General features: G+C 41.5%; 1 protein-coding gene across 3 annotated transcripts in view; it reads right to left on the bottom strand.

Moving 5' to 3' along the window:
- The window catches only part of LOC103524341, a 45,841-nt gene that overhangs the window by 22,496 nt on the left and 1,143 nt on the right, over window positions 1-22,202 (bottom strand). For all 3 annotated transcript variants that reach the window (XM_026833451.1, XM_026833452.1, XM_026833450.1), the window contains exon 2: window positions 4,762-4,829. In XM_026833451.1, coding sequence (XP_026689252.1) covers window positions 4,762-4,829 — 68 coding nt within the window. The remainder of the gene's footprint in view (window positions 1-4,761; window positions 4,830-22,202) is intronic.

The raw sequence follows: 22,202 nt of genomic DNA, 5'->3' as shown, positions 1-22,202 counted from the left end.
AAAAATCTCCCCCGCTGACTAAACCCTAGTTTTCCGGCTACAATAGTTGCTAGAAACTTAAGCTGACTGAGTCTGCAGTAAGCTGGACACCAACATGTTATCTTAGATGGTCTTTCAGCGTCGCGTCGTGAATATTGGGTATTATCATCATTTAGTTAAGAGTTTGTTACAACTCCTATTTGAAGGGTATAGAGCCGACCCCTAACTAGGGTCCGGGAGGACTACTGGTCGGCTCCCCAGAACTGGTGATGTGTTGGCTCCGACCATATGTTTCTTTTATCCGTGTCCTATACCGCTGCAAAACAGATTTGTAGAGGCAGAATCCCCTGACACACCTTCATTACTCCTAATGGAGGTATCTTAGTAGTTCTGTGGTAGCGTGCACCTTTTTATATAACCTTCACACCACTAACTTTATGCCCGCGACGCTTAATGTACAGAGTTTTAAGTTTCTTGGCAGAGATTAATAGTCCGCCCACTCAGGTTTATTCTAGAGAAAAGCTGGAAGTTTATACATTATCCCCAAGGATACCAAGAGGTGCTAATAACTAGGCCAGATAGTCAGAGAGCTCGCTCAGGATCCCCGAACCGGGGAGGTCTTGAATTTAACCACAATAAGAAATTTTTAGCCTCTCCTGGATTCAAACCCATACGTGGGGGCTCGGGAGACATGTGCCTAGGGATCATTGAACCCCACGAGGTGTAGGCACTAGGTGAGCACAATATTTATCATCATTTCGGAGAAAGCTACACCTATTCATACCTTGTATGTTGTATATGAGACCAATCACTAATGTAGAAAGAAAACTTAATGGAATGTAACAAAGTGGTATGACTCATTTTTCTTGTCAAAGTGATCTAACCTAACTTACACTCTGTGACTCACTTCTCTAGTCAAAAATGATCTAAATTACACTCACTCAAGTCGGAGACATGTAGACAGATGAAATACACAATTAACAGTTTCAGATTAATTCAGATCTGTCTCTTCATTTAGCGAGCATTAACATCTAATAGATCAAGTATCTGACTCACAACTCACTATAGCTTGGGAATTCATAACCATTAGAATCACCATACAATTGGGTAGCATTTTGAGCATCATGAATAACATCATGTCACAACTACTTAAAGATCTAACATTCTGCCCACCGGTTTCTGGTGTCAACGATTTACAACGTATGTGTCATCATTTCATCATCAAGTCATCATTCAGTAGATCAAACTTTGAGGAATAAATGTACTCGATTCGGAGAAAATCACAAATTGACTTCTAGTCAGTGATTGAACCTTTCTAGTCAGCCAAGCATACATCAAACCAAGCATTCCCAATGTTAACTGCTCCTTCTGTCCCTTCAATGCGAAATTATGTACAATCACATCTATCGGCATCCTACTTCATTTCAACATTCCCTGATTTCCCCAGAGGAGGCTACATTGCTACTCACAAATGAAATGTGCAGGGAACCTAAATACAAGGGATAGAGAATTGGGGATTGCAGGGAGCCCAAACGAAAGGGGTAGGGAACAGAAACGCAAGGGGCAGGGATCTGTAGGCAGCTCAAATGCAAAGGGGTAAGGAACAGGAAAAAGGTAGGGAATACAAAAGCAAGGCGGAGGGGACCCAAACGCAAGGGAGTAGAGATGGCAGGGAACTTAAATGTAAGAGGTAGGGAACACAAACGTAAGTAGCACGATTCGTCCAAATTCAAAATTCTGCTTTTCCATTGGCTATTACACTTGTAAGATACTTTTCCATACTTTGGTGATTTAGGGCACAGATGTCCGTAACTCACGCTTAGACCGCGAGACAGATTCAGGTCTCCGTCAGACAGACCTATATTCGTATAAATTCGTAGATTCGTATAAGCTTAATCCGAACTACAGGGCTGTTTGCCCCTACACCTAAGCCTTGGACTGGGCTTTTTGTGTGCGGAGTTAAGCTGAGAACACAGACTGACAAATAGATTGACCGAGGTTTCAAGTTATTTCCTCCACACACGTTCCGACTGCCTGTGGGACGGTCTGAGCTTGAGTGGCTGGCATGTGACAATGAGGCACCCAAAGAACAACATGCATGGACAGATCTCAAAATGAAAGCGTGTAAAAATTAGAGCCCATGTTCCATACAACCACACTTTCAGATCTCAAGACTCTTGAGTACACATTGTCTGCCGGCCGTCGATCGATGTCGACTGAACCGTCCACACTGCCTCGATAACATAGATTCACCTCGTCCATCGACGGCCGGTCAACTATGTGTGGACACAGCTTTAAGGTTCTTGAGAACACATTGTCCAAACACCCTCTGGCCCTAGGACACTATAACTATTCGAGAACTAGCTTTGGCAAATTCCTCAATGTTAGGTCGTTAGGAGCGTAGGCTGCTAGGGAGTGCCCTAGCGCGCCACTGGTTATAACACTTGAGTTACGGTGAAACATAATTGCTCCGTGTTTTCTAGACATAACCTAGTGGCACCTTTTTACCTGGTGAGTCAAGACTCAAGCTGGACCGGCCATGTCGGAGTTTCAATGTTTTTGTGGTCCAAATTGTTTTTACCTTGAGTAACTCGATATTAATTACTTTCTATTATCCACAATATGTGTAGGGGCTGTAAGGGTCCCCTACTACTTAATCAATGCAATGAGGAAGTACCTATCGTGGGAATCGGGTCAAATTTTCAAAATCGGGGTCTGGTTTTCACAACTGGACTTGTCATCCAAACTGGAAGTAGGTAAATTTCCCTTGCTAAAGAAATAGCAAAGGTGTACGACTCCATGCGTACGACGCGACCCCTATTTCAAGTTAAATCTTATTCTTTTTCTTCGCTTTTTCCCGTGTACAGACGGGGTCGGTGTTTTTCGTCAGCCTCTCAGTCAGTCCTAACTAGGGTGATTGATTGCTTTGGGCCGACATTTGGTTTTGGCTACAAATTTTACGAGTGGATGCCCTTCGCACTCAACCTTCGCTATTTCTTTAGCAATGTTTGCTTTAGGGGCTTGACATTTGGTTTTTGGTTACCAAATTTTACGATGCCCTTCGCCCCACTTCAACCTTTTGTTTCTTCTTTAGCAAGGGAAATTTCAGGCTGGTATACTACCTGTTTAAAGTCTACAACTCCTTCTTCTTCGCCTTTTCCCATGTTCAGATGGGGTCGGCGTTTGTCGTCGGCCTCTCAATCAGCTTTAGAGTGATCGCTTTGAGGCCAACTGGTTTTGGCTAAACAAAATTTTCCGAGTGGGATGCCCTTCGCACTCAACCTTCGCTATTGATATAGCGTGAGGAAATTTGGGCTAGTCTACTCCCTGTTTATAATCCCCTAGCTAGACGCTGATCTACTCTCTGTTTATAGTCCCTCAGCCAGACTATGGGCTCGGCTACAATATAAACAATTAATTAACACGGTATACTCAGTAATCATAATTGCAGTATAAACTATAAAGCTATCATCAGGTTATACTTTACTCCAATCTATCCTTATATCTATCATAGATGGATGCCAAAGGATTTATTGATATAATATTTATCATAAATAGATGCATCTATCTTACTATCGATTGATTAATCAGCGATGCCAAAATTGCCAAAGGATTATTGATATGATAACTTTATCGCATGAATAATTAAGACAAGTTAATCCTATATCTGACAGACTAATCGTTTTATTTACATCATGATCCTGGATCAATCAACTTTAATTACTAGTGCAAGATTTATTATGCTCTATTACTTTTTTTTTATTATATTTTTCAATATATTTTAAAATATGAAGAGGTCTTTGCAGAAAGGGCCGTTTTCCAAGGACGGTAGCACAGCAAAAAGGGAAATTCTCCAGAGATAATAGAACAACAAAGAAGGGTGTTTTTCCAAAGACAATAACACAACAAAGAAGGGCCGTTTTCCAAAGTCAATAGCACAGCAAAAAGGAGCGTTTTCCAAAGACGAGTCCCTTAATTAGTGCTTAGGTAAAAAAAAAAAAAAAAAAAAAAAAAAAAAAAAAAAACACAGTTCCCAACTTGCCTATTCGTTTTAATTTACGGATGTCCTAACCTCTCCTCTATTCTCGGGTTAAGAATTCAAGACACTATTTCTCAAGGCCATATCAATATGACGGAGAGAGAAAAAAAAATTAAATCTTGTTTTCGCCCACGAAAATAGTCTTGGCTTACAAAGATAATAAAAAAGATAAGATAAGAGGTGTTCAGAAGATAGTACGAAGTAAACCTTATGTTTAGATAGTGAAGAGCTTTGATGCATTGAGTTTTAGATGTGACATTTAAGTTCAGAAGATAGTACGAAGTAAATCTTATGTTTAGATAGTGAAGAGCTTTGATGCATTGAGTTTTAGATGTGACATTTAAGTCTTTATGAGGTAGCCAGGTAACTGTAGCTCTTGAAGAATCATTATGGTGAAGTATCTAACTATGTAGGTAGGTACTCTAACTAATGGAGTTTACGGCATCTTCACTATTTTGTGGATATCACTATCATACTCATATTCCATAACACCAAATACTTCCTGTTTTTCTGTGCAAAATATTGTCACCTTCAATACTTAGTATTCTTCCTTCTTACACTCGAACCTATTAGCGTCAATACTCACAAGTAGCCCCTCAAAAAACTGAGTATAGGTTAGGTGCTATGCACATCTAGAACAGAGTTGTATCCGCCGGGAATCGAGCCCAGAACCTCCGGTCTATTTACTACGTATAAGCTATTAGCCTAGAAAAGGGCTTAGTTACTATGCTGTCACTACTTACCTAGGGCTAGAGACTGGTTTAGAATTGGTTATCTGCATTTTGGTGCCGCACATGGGACTTCCCTGCATCTGAAACCAAAGAGAAAGCATAGCCATAGAATAGAATATAGCTTGCTTATCCTGCCCGAATGGGACAGAAAAATCCCTTTACCCCAGCAGGGTAACAAATACCACTTGTTTGAGAACCCCTGGTCCAGACATCACAGTCTTTCGCCGTGCTAAATTCCTCTAATTCAATTTCAACTAAAAAAACACGAAAAATTCTTCCATTTAAGGCAATCTGCTGGGATCGTTCTTTAAACCACGAAATCGAGTGGGCATCCCATCATATCCTAGCCTACTCAATAATATCTTGGCAAGCTTCGGTTCCTTATGTCTCTTCGAACTAATAGATCTCGGAGATTGGTACAGATATGGATTAGTCATCTAAAGCGTCATATCACAGACGAGTTTTGCCACGGAGGTGTTTGGATATTTTGCTGATTCGATATGGGAACCAAATTTGGTGGTATATTAGTAGGTAAATAGTTGGGTACTTGTCTCAGACAAAATTCTAACCTGTGGGATGCCCCATTTGCCACACCATCTCTCAACTTGATTTTTCTTTTGATGAGATTGAGGGATATAAGTCATGTACCTAAGTCGTACAGTTTTCCTCGGTGCTCTCAGTACAGACTACAAAAATTTCACAAGGTTTTACACGGGACAGTCCACGTTTCTAGCTTTCTAGTCAAGCCCTATCGAAAGCTCTTCTCCTAAAAACACCTCCATGTGTCTGACACCTTTCACAAGCAACCTATTACTAATTCAGAGGAATAATAGTCATATCACAGACGAGTTTTGCCACGGAGGTGTTTGGATATTTTGCTGATTCGATATGGGAACCAAATTTGGTGGTATATTAGAAGGTAAATAGTTGGGTACTTGTCTCAGACAAAATTCTAACCTGTTTAAGAAAGTGGGATGCCCCATTTGCCACACCATCTCTCAACTTGATTTTTCTTTTGATGAGATTGAGTATATCCCTAGTCATGTAAGTCGTACAGTTTTCCTCGGTGCTCTCAGTACAGACTACAAAAATTTCACACAGTTTTACACGGGACAGTCCACGTTTCTAGCTTTCTAGTCAAGCCCTATCGTAAGCTCTTCTGAAAAATACCTCCAAGTGTCTGATACCTTTCACAACCATCCTATTACTAATTCAAAGGCATAACGAATGCTACAAGATTACGGTAACTTGAAGGAACTTTTCATTTCGAGGAAACTGATGAGTACCAATTTGTCTTCATTCTCAACAGGTAACAGGCAGCCTTCTACCTTTTCCTACTTCATTTCAACATTCCCTGATTTCCCCAGAGGAGGCTACATTGCTACTCACAAATGAAATGTGCAGGGAACCTAAATACAAGAGGTAGAGAATTGGGGATTGCAGGGAGCCCAAACGAAAGGGGTAGGGAACAGAAACACAAGGGGCAGGGATCTGTAGGGAGCTTAAATGCAAAGGGGTAAGGAACGGCAAAAGGTAGGGAACAGAAAAGCAAGGGGAAGGGGACCCAAACGCAAGGGAGTAGAGGTGGCAGGGAACTTAAATGTAAGAGGTAGGGAACACAAACGTAAGTTGCACGGTAGGGAACAAAATTTCTTCTCCTGTTCTTGATTACATTAATTTTCATTAGTCTGCAAGATTTGTGAAGTCCTGGTATATGAAATGTACCATCGCTCAGCATTGCCTGATTGACGTAAGACAACTTTGACGTGTCTACAGGACAGACGGGTAACTGGTGGGTTATCTTTTCAACGACAAGAGCGTCTACTTTGAAGACTTTAGACGGGTCAAATCTGGACGTAATAGAGAAGGATGTGACTCCTTTGGCTATGTTCTTGATTACATTAATTTTCATTAGTCTACAAGACTTGTGAAGATTTTCTTCAACAATTCTTTTGTACATTCACTACCTAGGCTGGCAGCCTAGTTAGCTAGCTTCCAACTTGGAAGGTAGAGCGACTTGTAGGTAAGCGTTAAGTAAGGGTTCGATTCCTGCTTGGGGGCGAACTATATCCTAACCAGATTAGGTCCGTTCTCGGAAGGGGCACCTTTCTCCTATCCTGTCCTCCTCTTCTAGATTTAATGCTCAATACAATATACGTCAGTGTCCATTTGCCTAACTAAGGCAGCAGGGCTTTCTTTCTTCAACAAATCTTTAGTAATTCACTACCTGGGCTGCCAGCCTAGTTAGCTTGGAAATACCTTCCACCTTGGAAGGTAACGCGATTTGTGAGCGCTAGGTCGCGGGTTCAATTTCTGCCTGGGGCGAACTATATCCTAAACAGATTAGGTTCGTTCTCTGAAAGGCCGGTTTTCTCCCATTCTGTCCTCCTCTTCTCTATTTGATGCTCGATATAAGTCAATGCCCGCATTTGCCTGAAGCCGGCCACTCACTATCAAGTAGACCTGACAAGTAAGCCTAATCTGGTCCGCCTATAAGGTCTACCTGATACCTAGCCGGCCTATCTAAGGCAGCAAGGCTTTAATTAAAGAAACCACCTCATTTCGTACATCTCACCGAATCATTTTACATCAATCATTTCCTACCATAAGAGGAAATCAGTTCCCACACCACGTCCTAATAGATCACATCAAGTAACTTTACACCGGCCATTATGTTGTTCTTATGGTGGAGATTGCCAAAAATCTTTTATGTCTCAAACACACACACAATTCGAAATGTAAATGAGAAATCCGCTCACTTTTCCTCGACGATGGAGAACAGGCGATGTATAATGCGCCCCGTTTTGGAGGTCCCGTGCATTTGGTCAGGTACCACAGTGGCCCGTTTTACCATAAGAGGAAATCAGTTCCCACACCACGTCCTAATAGATCACATCAAGTAACTTTACACCGGCCATTATGTTGTTCTTATGGTGAAGATTGCCAAAAATCTTTTATGTCTCAAACACACACACAATTCGAAATGTAAATGAGAAATCCGTTCACTTTTCCTCGACGATGGAGAACAGGCGATGTATAATGCGCCCCGTTTTGGAGTTCCCGTGCATTTGGTCAGGTACCACAGTGGCCCGTCCCTAAAAGCAACTTTTTCATTTATTTAAGAGGTTTGATAGAGAGATTGGTAACAGCAACATTGGAGGTCTTAATAGTCCTGAAGTCGAAGAGAGAGGGAGGACAGGATAGGAGAAAGCCAGCCGTTCGGAGAGCGAACCTTACGCGTTCAGGATAAAATTCGCCCCGAGCGGGAATCGAACCTGGCGCTTCCAAGGCGCTACCAACCAAGCTAACTAGGCTAGCCGTCAAAACTTTAGCAAATTGCGAAATGCAAAATGTAAAGTTATTTCTGGTTTTTCCAAGGCGCTACCAACCAAGCTAACTAGGCTAGCCGTCAAAACTTTAGCAAATTGCGAAATGCAAAATGTAAAGTTATTTCTGGTTTCTGAAACGAAAACCTCAAAGAATCTCTCTGAAGAGCCTCATGCCTCATCTGAAACTTAATTTCACTTTCTACATCCAACGTTGGAAAATTTCCCACGATTAACCCATTGGTGACCGGCGAAATGAATTGGGAATAAAACAATTTCTTTGCCTTAATAAAGGGAAGTTTAACGTGAGATGCACAAGCATGAAGTAATGAAATGTGTGATTTTTTTCTCTTTTTTTACGTACCGTGAAAGAGTGCGTGTGTGGGTGAGTGTGTGTGTTTGTGTGCCAAGATTTATGCTTTAATTGCTTGTAAAATTCAAAGAGAAAAAAAAGCCATCAATTCCACCCCTCACCCCTTTTTGTTCTCAGCAGGGTCGTTCGAATAGGCTGCGGTTTTAACTCCAATAAAATCGGTCCTCAATACAATATTTTTTTTTTACAAACAAGATGAAGAAAAAGGAGAAGAAAGAAAGAAGACGAAGAAGGAGGAGGAGAAGGAGAAGAAAAAGAAGAGGTCCAGAGCAAATGGGCCCCAAATTAACCCCCTACAAACGGCCCTTGTCGTGCCCCCTTTTATTTTAATTTTCTCGCGATGGTCAAGTGCATTTATGTTTGGAACACGTGCGCGATGAAATTTAGACCCCAACGTGTTAATTTGGGAAAGAGAAATTATTCCTAAATATGGGCATTGAGGAAAATGCGGAGAAGCGAAGCAATAAGCAATATTTTGCAATATTCTCAGTGAAGGAGTGAGGAGGGAAAACGGAAATATTGTTATCTTGTTGTTGTTAACTTTTATGTCGACATTTTAATCTTCCTCCTCCAATCCAAGGAAAGCAGCCACCTTCAGGGGGTTTGTCCAGAGTGCCGAGGGATCTAATGTTGGGTTGGCTGGACATTCAAAGACGTGCGGCGTGAATCAGTACTTCAAATCAAATCTACAAATTGTTCTTTGTCTGTTCCGATGGTTTCAAATTCTCAAGATTGTCCGTCAATCCCTTCATAGAGCCGGTTCCCACTTGTGAGTTTCACCCGATTTTTCCCGAATGTTTTGTAGGCTATGTCAATTCAAACGACAGTGTTCCCTGTACACACGACACGATTTTTTCCCGAATGACAAAAGTGGTAACGAACTCATATGAAATCAGTGTCAAAAACTGTTACTGACGTGAAATAAAACGTGTTACTTGTGATGAACAATGAACTACCGTGTACATGAAATTCACACAGGCTAACATCAGTGTCAAAAACTGTTACTGACGTGAAATAAAACGTGTTACTTGTGATGAACAATGAACTACCGTGTACATGAAATTCACACAGGTCTCTCATTAAATTTATTAGTGTTTTTATTTGTGTTTATTTATTTACACGTTCAAATTTCCGTCTATTCTGGACGATGAGTAACGTCATAACGTGGGACGTGGGCTTTGTTAGTGTTACATCCAGACTAAATTAGTGCTAAACACCTAGATTAAATTCCAGTCACCAGTTCAATGTTCAATGTACCAATTCGGAACTTGACTGCCTCTATGGGGTGCAATAGTGCTAACATACTGGACTCCGCACACAGGAATTCCGTCAGAAAAAAACCCCATTTCAATGTAATGTAACCATCATTTCCATCTTGACTTGCTTGACAAATGATAAATTTAATGAAATACCTTTTATAAATAATACCTAACTAGATTACTTCAAAGGGGTTTGACGACACTTTATAACTGCTAAGGATTTTAGCAAGGGGGAAATTCCCTCAATCAGTAGTTTTGACATGACATAATTATGACCTTTGGAATGCGTGACCAAAGTCGCACATTGGAACCTTAGTATCATTTTTATAGGTCTAAATTTTATATAAATTGATGCAACCGTTTAAGAACAAAATCAACATTACTGTCCCCTCTAATCACAGATCAGTTCGATTTGATGTATCACCTGTGAAATGAAAATTACATGTTTTATGTTTTCAACACTATTGCTCGCATGAATTACAGCGGTACCTACAAAGGTATTCAGTACAACTGTAAAAAAATTGTTCTGTGTGAATAATTATCATGCAGAGAAATCTATTGAATACCTAATGTATGTTATTAGAGAGGTTCTTGATTTGAGACATGTAATTTGCACGCCGTATTTCAATCACCACATTCCATAGTATTTTATCACGTGCGATGGTGTCTTGATTCTATGGGAGGTAATCCTCAACTTCTACTTCCCACACAGTCCCCAAGACGGAGATGTTTAGACAAAACGTCGCCATATCCTATGCTATTTCTTTGTATACCAGCCTCGGTTGTGTAGTGGTCAAGACGCTCGGCTGGTCATCAGGAGGGCCTGGGATCAATCCCAGCCGAGATATGGAAGTTTATCCTCAACATTGTTTGAGAATTGATTTACTACTATTATGGGTTATAGTGCTGCGCTGCGACTTCTGTAGATCTATTGTACAACCACAGGTCGAATGACGTCTGAGTCAGTCGAATCAAAGATCGTTGATAACATCGGCTTTTGATCCAAATCAGTCGCCCCTCTAAAATGATTTACTACTATTATGGGTTATAGTGCTGCGCTGCGACTTCTGTAGATCTATTGTACAACCACAGGTCGAATGACGTCTGAGTCAGGCGAATCAAAGATCATTGATAACATCGGCTTTTGATCCAAATCAGTCGCCCCTCTAAAGAGTCCGCCCACTCAGGTTTATTCTAGAGAAAAGCTGGAAGTTTATACATTATCCCCAAGGATACCAAGAGGTGCTAATAACTAGGCCAGATAGTCAGAGAGCTCGCTCAGGATCCCCAAACCGGGGGGGTTTTGAATTTAACCACAATAAGAAATTTTTAGCCTCTCCTGGATTCAAACCCATACTTGGGGGCTCGGGAGACATGTGTCTAGGGATCATTGAACCCCACGAGGTGCAGGCACTAGGTGAGCACAATATTTATCATCATTTCGGAGAAAGCTACACCTATTCATACCTTGTAGGTTGTATGAGACCAATCACTAATGTAGAAAGAAAACTTAATGGAATGGAATGTAACAAAGTGGTATGACTCATTTTTCTTGTCAAAGTGATGTTGCCTCTTGGATGTTTTGATTTGATGTCACTGGTCACAGTGGTATTGATAGATGCATTATTGATGATTCGATTGTGATGTTGGGTCGGTCAATCACTTCTGTATTTACTTCTTTCCTTTGAGGAGAGAGTTCAGGGGATTGATTGGTGGACAGATTGGATGCTGCCTGTTTTGATTTGATGTCACTGGGAGAGTTTGAGATTGGTGGAGGGTTTGTCGTGGATGCTATTTCTGGCTTTTTCCTGAACGTTTTTATTTGATGTCGCTGCTGACATGGGCCTTGATGGAGAGGACTTAAAGTGTTAACCAGATAACCTATTGACAGTCTTGCCTCTAGTTCTGGATACTGGTATCACTCAAGACACTAGATAGATCGTTTGAAATACACAATTAACAGTTTCAGATTAATTCAGATCTGTCTCTTCATTTAGCGAGCATTAACATCTAATAGATCAAGTATCTGACTGTCTGACTCACAACTCACTATAACCATTAGGGGTAGCATTTTGAACATCATTAATAACATCATGTCACAACTACTGAAAGATGTAACATTCTGCCCATCGGTTTCTGGTGTCAACGATTTACAACGTATGTCCACACTGCCTCGATAACATAGATTCACCTCGTCCATCGACGGCCGGTCGACTAAGATTTGGACGAATCATATCGAAATATGGAATTGTAAATACTTTTCCATACTTTGGTGATTTAGGGCACAGATGTCCGTAACTCACGCTTAGACCGCGAGACAGATTCAGGTCTCCGTCAGACAGACCTATATTCGTATAAATTCGTAGATTCGTATAAGCTTAATCCGAACTACAGGGCTGTTTGCCCCTACACCTAAGCCTTGGACTGGGCTTTTTGTGTGCGGAGTTAAGCTGAGAACACAGACTGACAAATAGATTGACCGAGGTTTCAAGTTATTTCCTCCACACACGTTCCGACTGCCTGTGGGACGGTCTGAGCTTGAGTGGCTGGCAAGTGACAATGAGGCACCCAAAGAACAACATGCATGGACAGATCTCAAAATGAAAGCGTGTAAAAATTAGAGCCCATGTTCCATACAACCACACTTTCAGATCTCAAGACTCTTGAGTACACATTGTCTGCCGGCCGTCGATCGATGTCGACTGAACCGTCCACACTGCCTCGATAACATAGATTCACCTCGTCCATCGACGGCCGGTCAACTATGTGTGGACACAGCTTTAAGGTTCTTGAGAACACATTGTCCAAACACCCTCTGGCCCTAGGACACTATAACTATTCGAGAACTAGCTTTGGCAAATTCCTCAATGTTAGGTCGTTAGGAGCGTAGGCTGCTAGGGAGTGCCCTAGCGCGCCACTGGTTATAACACTTGAGTTACGGTGAAACATAATTGCTCCGTGTTTTCTAGACATAACCTAGTGGCACCTTTTTACCTGGTGAGTCAAGACTCAAGCTGGACCGGCCATGTCGGAATTTCAATGTTTTTGTGAACCAAATTGTTTTTACCTTGAGTAACTCGATATTAATTACTTTCTATTATCCACAATATGTGTAGGGGCTGTAAGGGTCCCCTACTACTTAATCAATGCAATGAGGAAGTACCTATCGTGGGAATCGGGTCAAATTTTCAAAATCGGGGTCTGGTTTTCACAACTGGACTTGTCATCCAAACTGGAAGTAGGTAAATTTCCCTTGCTAAAGAAATAGCAAAGGTGTACGACTCCATGCGTACGACGCGACCCCTATTTCAAGTTAAATCTTATTCTTTTTCTTCGCTTTTTCCCGTGTACAGACGGGGTCGGTGTTTTTCGTCAGCCTCTCGACTAAGGTGGACACAGCTTTAAGGTTCTTGAGAACACATTGTCCAAACACCCTCTGGCCCTAGGACACTATAACTATTCGAGAACCAGCTTTGGCAAATTCCTCAATGTTAGGTCGTTAGAAGCGTAGGCTGCTAGGGAGTGCCCTAGCGCGCCACTGGTTATAACACTTGAGTTACGGTGATACATAATTGCTCCGTGTTTTCTAGACATAACCTAGTGGCACCTTTTTACCTGGTGAGTCAAGACTCAAGCTGGACCGGCCATGTCGGAGTTTCAATGTTTTTGTGGTCCAAATTGTTTTTACCTTGAGTAACTCGATATTAATTACTTTCTATTACCCACAATATGTGTAGGGACTGTAAGGGTTCCCTACTACTTAATCAATGCAATGAGGAAGTACCTATTGTGGGAATCAGGTCAAATTTTCAAAATCGGGGTCTGGTTTTCACAACTGGACTTGTCATCCAAACTGGAAGTAGGTAAATTTCCCTTGCTAAAGAAATAGCAAACGTGTACGACTTAATGTGTACGAAGCGACGCCTATTTCAAGTTAAATCTTATTCTTTTTCTTCACCTTTTCCCGTGTACAGACGGGGTCGGTGTTTTTCGTCAGCCTTTCAATCAGCCCTAACTAGGGTGATTGCTTTAGGCTGACATTTGGTTTTGGTTACAAATTTTACGATGCCCTTCGCACTCAACCTTTGTTTCTTCTTTAGCAAGGGAAATTCAGGCTGGTATACTACCTGTTTAAAGTCTATAATCTTCTTCTTCTTCTTCTTCGCCTTTTCCCACGTTCAGATGGAACAAATTTTACGATGCCCTTCGCACTCAACCTTTGTTTCTTCTTTAGCAAGGGAAATTCAGGCTGGTATACTACCTGTTTAAAGTCTACAATCTTCTTCTTCGCCTTTTCCATGTTCAGATGGGGTCGACGTTTGTCGTCGGCCTCTCAACAGCTTTAGAGAATCGCTTTGAGGCCAACTGGTTTTGGGCTAAACAAAATTTTCCGAGTGGGATGCCCTTCGCACTCAACCTTCGCTATTGATATAGCGTGAGGAAATTTGGGCTAGTCTACTCCCTGTTTATAATCCCCTAGCTAGACGCTGATCTACTCTCTGTTTATAGTCCCTCAGCCAGACTATGGGCTCGGCTACAATACCTATAAACAATGAATTAACACGGTATACTCAGTAATTATAATTGCAGTATAAACTATAAAGCTATCATCAGGTTATACTTTACTCTAATCTATCCTTATATCTATCATAGATGGATGCCAAAGGATTTATTGATAATATTTATCATAAATAGATGCATCTATCTTACTATCGATTGATTAATCAGCGATGCCAAAATCAAATACCACTTGTTTGAGAACCCCTGGTCCAGACATCACAGTCTTTCGCCGTGCTAAATTCTTCTAATTCAATTTCAACTATTACTCGATCAATCGTCGTTTCTAGAGGTGGAGGTCTGGCGTTTCTATCAGAGTTTCGGTCGGTATTTCTATCATTTGAAATTCGATCTGCGTTTCTATCATTTGAATTTCGATAGGCATTTCCATTTGAATTTTTGTATATGTTTAGTTACTCGATCAATCGTCGTTTCTAGAGGTGGAGGTCTGGCGTTTCTATCAGAGTTTCGGTCGGTATTTCTATCATTTGAAATTCGATCGACATTTCTGTCATTTGAATTTCGATCGGCATTTCCATTTGAATTTTTGTAGGTGTTTACTCTCTCATTGATGTTATTCGGGAGCTGAGCACCGCTCACGCAGGATTCCTCATTACTCTCTCCACTTTCCATTGTGTCCATGGCTGTCGAAACATCTGTTTGGAAATCCGTTGTACTGGTATTGGTAGGGTTGAGGTTTTGACCATCTGTGAAGTTTTGATTGGTAGAGTGGAGGTTTTGACTACTCGGGTTATTTCGACTATCTCCGTGTCCATTAGTTGATTTTTGGACACAGCTGCGGTGAATTCCTGGCAGGTCGGATTGGTTTTGTCTACTAGTTTGCTGACAGTGTCCACTAGTCTGTTGGAGGTTTTGACTACTCGGGTTATTTCGACTATCTCCGTGTCCATTAGTTGATTTTTGGACACAGCTGCGGTGAATTCCTGGCAGGTCGGGTTGGTTTTGTCTACTAGTTTGCTGACTGTGTCCACTAGTCTGTTGGTTTTGTCTAGCCTGTCGGTAGAGTCCACTAGGCGGTTTTGCTCCGTTATTGGTATTTGTTGCAAGACTATTAGCATTTGTTGCACAACTATTGGTTCTGATGGCATTTGTTGCATGGCTATTGGTTCTATTGGTATTTGATGCATTGCCATTTCCATTTGTTTCATTCCTATTAGCATTTGTTTGATGACTGCTTCCATTTGTTGCACTCCCATTGGCACTGCTGCTATTTGTTGCATGACTGTTTCCACTTGCTGCACGGCCACCGGCATTTGTTGAACAGTATTTGTTGCAAGACTATTAGCATTTGTTGCACAACTATTGGTTCTGATGGCATTTGTTGCATGGCTATTGGTTCTATTGGCATTTGTTGCATTGCCACAAGACTATTAGCATTTGTTGCACAACTATTGGTTCTGATGGCATTTGTTGCATGGCTATTGGTTCTATTGGCTAGCCTGTCGGTTGAGTCCACTAGGCGGTTTTGCTCCGTTATTGGTATTTGTTGCAAGACTATTAGCATTTGTTGCACAACTATTGGTGCTGATGGCATTTGTTGCATGGCTATTGGTTCTATTAGCATTTGCATTGGTATTTGATGCATTGCCATTTCCATTTGTTTCATTCCTATTAGCATTTGTTTGATGACTGCTTCCATTTGTTTCACTCCCATTGGCACTGTTGCTATTTGTTGCATGACTGTTTCCACTTGCTGCACGGCCACCGGCATTTGTTGAACTGTTAATACTGGTCCGCTCCCGACCTAATTCCCTCGTCTCCCATTGGCCAGCCACTTCAGTTTCGTCCAATAGCGTGTCGAGTTTACTCGAGTCAGGAGCGACAGCCGATTGGTTGCTGAACTGTAGGGAAGGTTCTGCGGGGGATGACTTAGGCGTGGATGTTACTAGACGAGGACCCCCAGAGGGCGTGGTAAAGACCTTCCCGGTGGGTCCTGTTTGGTTGCTGAACTGTAGGGAAGGTTCTGCGGGGGATGACTTCGGCGTGGATGTTACTAGACGAGGACCCCCAGAGGGCGTGGTAAAGGCCTTCCCGGTGGGTCCTGCATTGGGGTGAGGTCCTATATTTGAGGCAATGTCACTATGTTGGTTGCTGAACTGTAGGGAAGGTTCTGCGGGGGATGACTTCGGCGTGGATGTTACTAGACGAGGACCCCCAGAGGGCGTGGTAAAGACCTTCCCGGTGGGTCCTGCATTGGAGGCAGTGTCACTATTTGTAGTGGTAGAGGAAGGTTTCCCGGTGGGTCCTGCATTGGGGTGAGGTCCTATATTTGAGGCAGTGTCACTGTTTGTATATCCGATATTAGTACCAGGGGCCGTATTGGGTCCTACTTTCGGAGTAGAGGCAGGTCCTACATTGGAAGTGCTTGGCATATTTGGACCCCCATTAGGTGCAGGATTGGGCCCATGTCCCACTTTCGGGGTAGAGGCCATAGTGGGGCCAGGGGCGGGGCACCCCATGTTGGGCCGGGATGGAAGGGGTCGTGTTGACATGGGGGTTAACATGGACGCTAGTTGGTTGGGGGTTATGACGATTTCCTAGGAGGGGAAGGAGAGAGATAGAAGAAAAAGGAATTAATTACATAATGACAAAACCATATCAAATCGTAGGTACATACATTTATGTAGACATAATCATAATCTTGAATTTATTTGTGGTAAAGCAGAGCCTTTTCACGAATTTTGTGCATATCAAAGCACTCCTACTAAGTGCCCCTTCTTTGCAATCAATTTCCATGGAAGGGGTCGTGTTGACATGGGGGTTAACATGGACGCTAGTTGGTTGGGGGTTATGACGATTTCCTAGGAGGGGAAGGAGAGAGATTGAAGAAAAAGGAATTAATTACATAATGTCAAAACCATATCAAATCGTAGGTACCTATATGTAGACATAATCATAATCTTGAATTTATTTGTGGTAAAGCAGAGCCTTTATACAAATTTTGTGCATATCAGAGCACTCCTACAAAGTGCCTCTTCTTTGCAATCAATTTCCATATTTCAATAAAAAAAAATTAAATCATGCAGGGTGTCTACCCAAATCAAAAAAACCTTAAAGTCCTTGACTTTTCCCCCGGTTTTCCAGTTTGGTAAACAACCTGTCATGAATTCTTTGTGGTAAAGCCAGAGCCGTTTCACACCTTTCGAGCCTATCACAGCATTACTAAGTGTCTCCTTTGCAATCAATTTCTAATTTTAATAATCTCTTTATTACATTGGTAATGCCGCCACTGGTAGCTACTCAATTGTCCTCACGAGGCTGAGTGTGCACCCCGAACTCCAAGCCACAGAGGCAAAAAAACTTCCGCCGGGAATCGAACCCGAGATCAAATGAATATTATCCCCATTATTATGTGGTCAAATTCTCAAATAAATGAGGATAAAATTCCATGCCTCGGCTGGGATCGAACCCACGCCCTCCTGTTTACCAGACGAGCGCCTTGACCACTACGCCACTGAGGCTGGTAGAATAGAATATACCTTGTTTATCCTGAAATAACGAGACTGAAAAGTCCTTTTAACTCCCGCAGTCTAAACGAGGTCACAAAACAGAAGTTTTTCTTTCTTTTTTACTTTTCTCATCTTGTAGGCGCTAGGTCGCGGATTCGATTCCTGCTCGGGGCAAACTTTATCCTATTTTTTTTTTTTTTGTATTTACCTGATTATTAAACTGTTGATAAGAAAAAAAAAAAAAAAAAAAAAAATGAGACTGAAAAGTCCTTTTAACTCCCGCAGTCTAAACGAGGTCACAGTACAGATGTTTTTTCTTTCTTTTTTACTTTTCTCATCTTGTAGGCGCTAGGTCGCGGGTTCGATTCCCGCTCGGGGCAATCTTTATCCTATTTTTTGTATTTACCTGATTATTAAAATGTTGATAAGCTCGCATTCCGTTCACATTTGACCCATTCAAACTCGTGCCCTGATTAGTTGCTCCCTGATATCCTTGACTCTGATTGGGCAATCCCTGATGTCCTTGATTCTGATTGGACAATCCACTCTGCCCCGAATATCCTTGATTGGTCCCCTGATAAACTTGATTCTGATTGGTCCCTTGATATCCGACTCTCGTATCTCCCCCGGGCCAAGGTACCACTCCGCCACTGGGGGTATTTGTATACCTCTTCAATACACCACTCTCAACTTTCACACTGTTCCTAATCCACTCTGCCCCGAATATCCTTGATTGGTCCCCTGATAAACTTGATTCTGATTGGTCCCTTGATATCCGACTCTCGTATCTCCCCCTGGCCAAGGTACCACTCCGCCACTGGGGGTATTTGTATACCTCTTCAATACACCGCTCTCCACTTTCACACTGTTCCTATCGATAGTTGATAATCGATTGATAGTATCGATATTTGATAATCGATTGTTGTTTTCGATAGTTGATATTCGATTATTATCGTTCGATAATCGATTATTGTTTTCGATATTTGATATTCTATTATTGTTATCGTTTGATAAACGATTAATACTATCGATATTTGATAATCGACTATTATCGGCATTCGACAGTCGATTATCGATTTTTTCATACCGAATCGCTCCCTCTCCTATGTTCTGATTCAGGTGGATATTTTGCAATCGATTTTCGAGAGCAAGGTTATCGTTATCACAGTGACGTCGATTATCGAGTTTTTCATACCGAATCGCTCCCTCTCCTATGTTCTGATTCAGGTGGATATTTTGCAATCGATTTTCGAGAGCAAGATTATCGTTATCACAGTGATTCCTTGAATCGATATATTGAGATCGATAATTCGATTCTTGAACATATCGCTCGTCTTGCTGATTCGATTTCCGACTATCGATAGTTATCACAGTGATTCCTTGAATCGATATATTGAGATCGATAATTCGATTCTTGAACATATCGCTCGTCTTGCCGATTCGATTTCCGACTATCGATAGTTGATATTCGATTGTTATCGATACTTCCCGTTCGATAGTCGGTCAAATCGATAAGCTCGTTGCATTGGCGCGATTCCTCATCTGCGTAAGTCGAATTGAGCAAGTTGTCCGACGATATCGAACTCTGCGTTCGATTAATCGAATCGGAATGTCGATTCATCGAATCGGGATATCGATTCGAGAGGAGGTTATCGCTGGACAAGCTTTCTCCTCGATTGTAGATATGTCTGTTCTGATGTTGGGATGGCTGAATCGAGTCTAACAGGTCCGATTGACTAGCAAGTTGTCCGACGATATCGAACTCTGCGTTCGATTAATCGAATCGGAATGTCGATTCATCGAATCGGGATATCGATTCGAGAGGAGATTGTCGCTGGACAAGCTTTCTCCTCGATTGTAGATATGTCTGTTCTGATGTTGGGATGGCTGAATCGAGTCTAACAGGTCTGATTGACTGCCTGAAGTAGGTGGTGTGGGGTACAGGCTGCCTTTGGGGGTGGCCCTTGACCCCATCGGGCAGTAGGATAGGCCGACTCCGCGGATTTCGGAGTTGTGCCACCGATAGTTAGGGTTGGGGGTGTGGTGGTGGGCGCGGGTCGTATTGGTGGGAAACTGTTGAGCACTGTGGATAGAGAAATAGAGACAAGTGACTTTTTAGAAGAATTTTTGTCAGCTAGTTAGCATGGTTTTTTAGCGCGTCTGCCTTGTAAGCGCTAGGCCGCAGGTTCGATTCCCGCCTGGGGCGAATTTTATGCTGAACAAATCTCGGAACGGCTGGCTTTCTCCTATCCTGCTCTCCTTCTCTCTTCGATTTCGGGACGATAAGACCTTGACAGTTACAGTTCCATCACACCGGTGTATGGCAGATACAAAAAGATATCTTTTATTTACTCTGCCAACACCATTCGGCGAAAGCTAAAGTCGCTACAACAGCAGCAACAACAACAACAACAAACAAGAAACAAACAACAAACACCAACAACAACCAGTCAAGTCTATCTGATAATGAGTAGCTGGCCTTAACCATTCTTTTACATAAAACAAACAACAAACACCAACAACAACCAGTCAAGTCTATCTGATAATGAGTAGCTGGCCTTAACCATTCTTTTACATAAAAAAAAAATCACTTGAGATTTCAGCAAATATACAGTGATGTTAAACCATACCATCGCCAGCCTAGTTAGCTTAGTTGGTAGTGCGTCTGCCTTGTAAGCGCTAGGTCGCGGGTTCGTCCCGCCCGGGGCGGATTTTATCCTGATGGGATAATGTTCGTTCTCGAAACGGCTGGCTTTCTCCTATCCTGTCTTCCTTCTCTCTTCGATTTCGGGACGATAAAACCATAGCAGTTACAGTTCCCTCGTGTATCCGTATCCATTGTATCATATAAAGGCAATAAGTTTTGTAGTTACCTATTTCATAACTTTACCTTCCTTCGTGATATCAATTCACTGTGACTACTGTAATCGAGTAGCGACCATTGGCGGAATTACCAATGTAAAAAAATTTATGTCTAGTTGAGATCACTAGAAAAGAAGGCTCCTAGAAGGCTTAGATTTTAATGCTGTGATATCCAGAAATAATATTAATGACTGAGATTTACTATTTACTAATAAAACCTACTTTTTTTCTCCTTGCAACAACCTTCTCATTAAAAGAATCAACACAAAATAAGTCTATTTTTGATTGTATTTCTCAGATTTAAAACTATATAGGGCACAATCTTAAATCTAGGAGCTTAGCTTACAAGAAATAAATAAGATAAGTATACCTAAATAGAATCTAATAATGTCCTATAAATTTGGATGTGCATAGTACATTACTCCGAAATAATTCATAATAGAACATAATTATGTACAAAGATATGGATTGGAACACATCAAATGCCGAAATATTTTTCCAAACTATTATCAACCCATTAGGCTCAAAATATTTCCAAACTATTATCAACCCATTAGGCTCAAAATATTTCCAAACTATTATCAACCCATTAGGCTCAAAATATTTCCAAACTATTATCAACCCATTAGGCTCGTGCATAGTACATTACTCCGAAATAATTCATAATAGAACATAATTATGTACAAAGATATGGATTGGAACACATCAAATGCCGAAATATAACTATTATCAACCCATTAGGCTCAAAATATTTCCAAACTATTATCAACTCATTAGGCTCAAAATATTTCCAAACTATTATTAACCCATTAGGCTCAAAATATTTCCAAACTATTATCAACCCATTAGGCTCAAAATATTTCCAAACTATTATCAACCCATTAGGCTCAAAACATTTCCAAACTATTATCAACCCATTAGGCTCAAAATATTTCCAAACTATTATCAACCCATTAGGCTCAATATATTTCCAAACTATTATCAACCCATTAGGCTCAAAATATTTCCAAACTATTATCAACCCATTAGGCTCAAAATATTTCCAAACTATTATCAACCCGTTAGGCTCAAAATATTTCCAAACTATTATCAACCCGTTAGGCTCAAAATATTCCTAAACTATTATCAACCCATTAGGCTCAAAATATTTCCAAACTAGTCATCTCATCCACCAGATTCGACTCATACCTCTGCTGTGTGCCGCCGCTGCTCTGTGGTTGCGGCCCATTGGGGTTAAGGGCGCTCGGCGGCCCTGAGGGGTTAGGGGCGCCATCTCCACTCTTGTTCAGACTGGAGGTGGAGCTTTCCGAGTAGGGGGGAGGGGGGGATTCACCGCCCCCCATGAGATGATAGATCGTTTTATCTGTCGATCAAGATTAATTTGAAAGCAATTTACAACGCCCTCCCATTCTTGTAGACATATTCGAATCCACGCACAGATAGATACAAGATAGAGAGCTCTGTGCAAATTCTATTTTTCCTTCGCAGATAAAAAACCGTGTTTTTAATTTAAAAAAACCTCTCAATGAAACCTCTTGCTCAAGCCAACGAGTAGGAAGTGAGGTGATGGCGATTATACAGGGTGTCAAAAAAAATTGTAATGGTA

This window comes from Diaphorina citri, unplaced genomic scaffold (genome assembly GCF_000475195.1).
Source record: "Diaphorina citri unplaced genomic scaffold, Diaci psyllid genome assembly version 1.1 scaffold94, whole genome shotgun sequence".
NCBI lineage: Eukaryota > Metazoa > Arthropoda > Insecta > Hemiptera > Psyllidae > Diaphorina > Diaphorina citri.
This window is presented reverse-complemented; position numbering and strand designations above follow the sequence as displayed.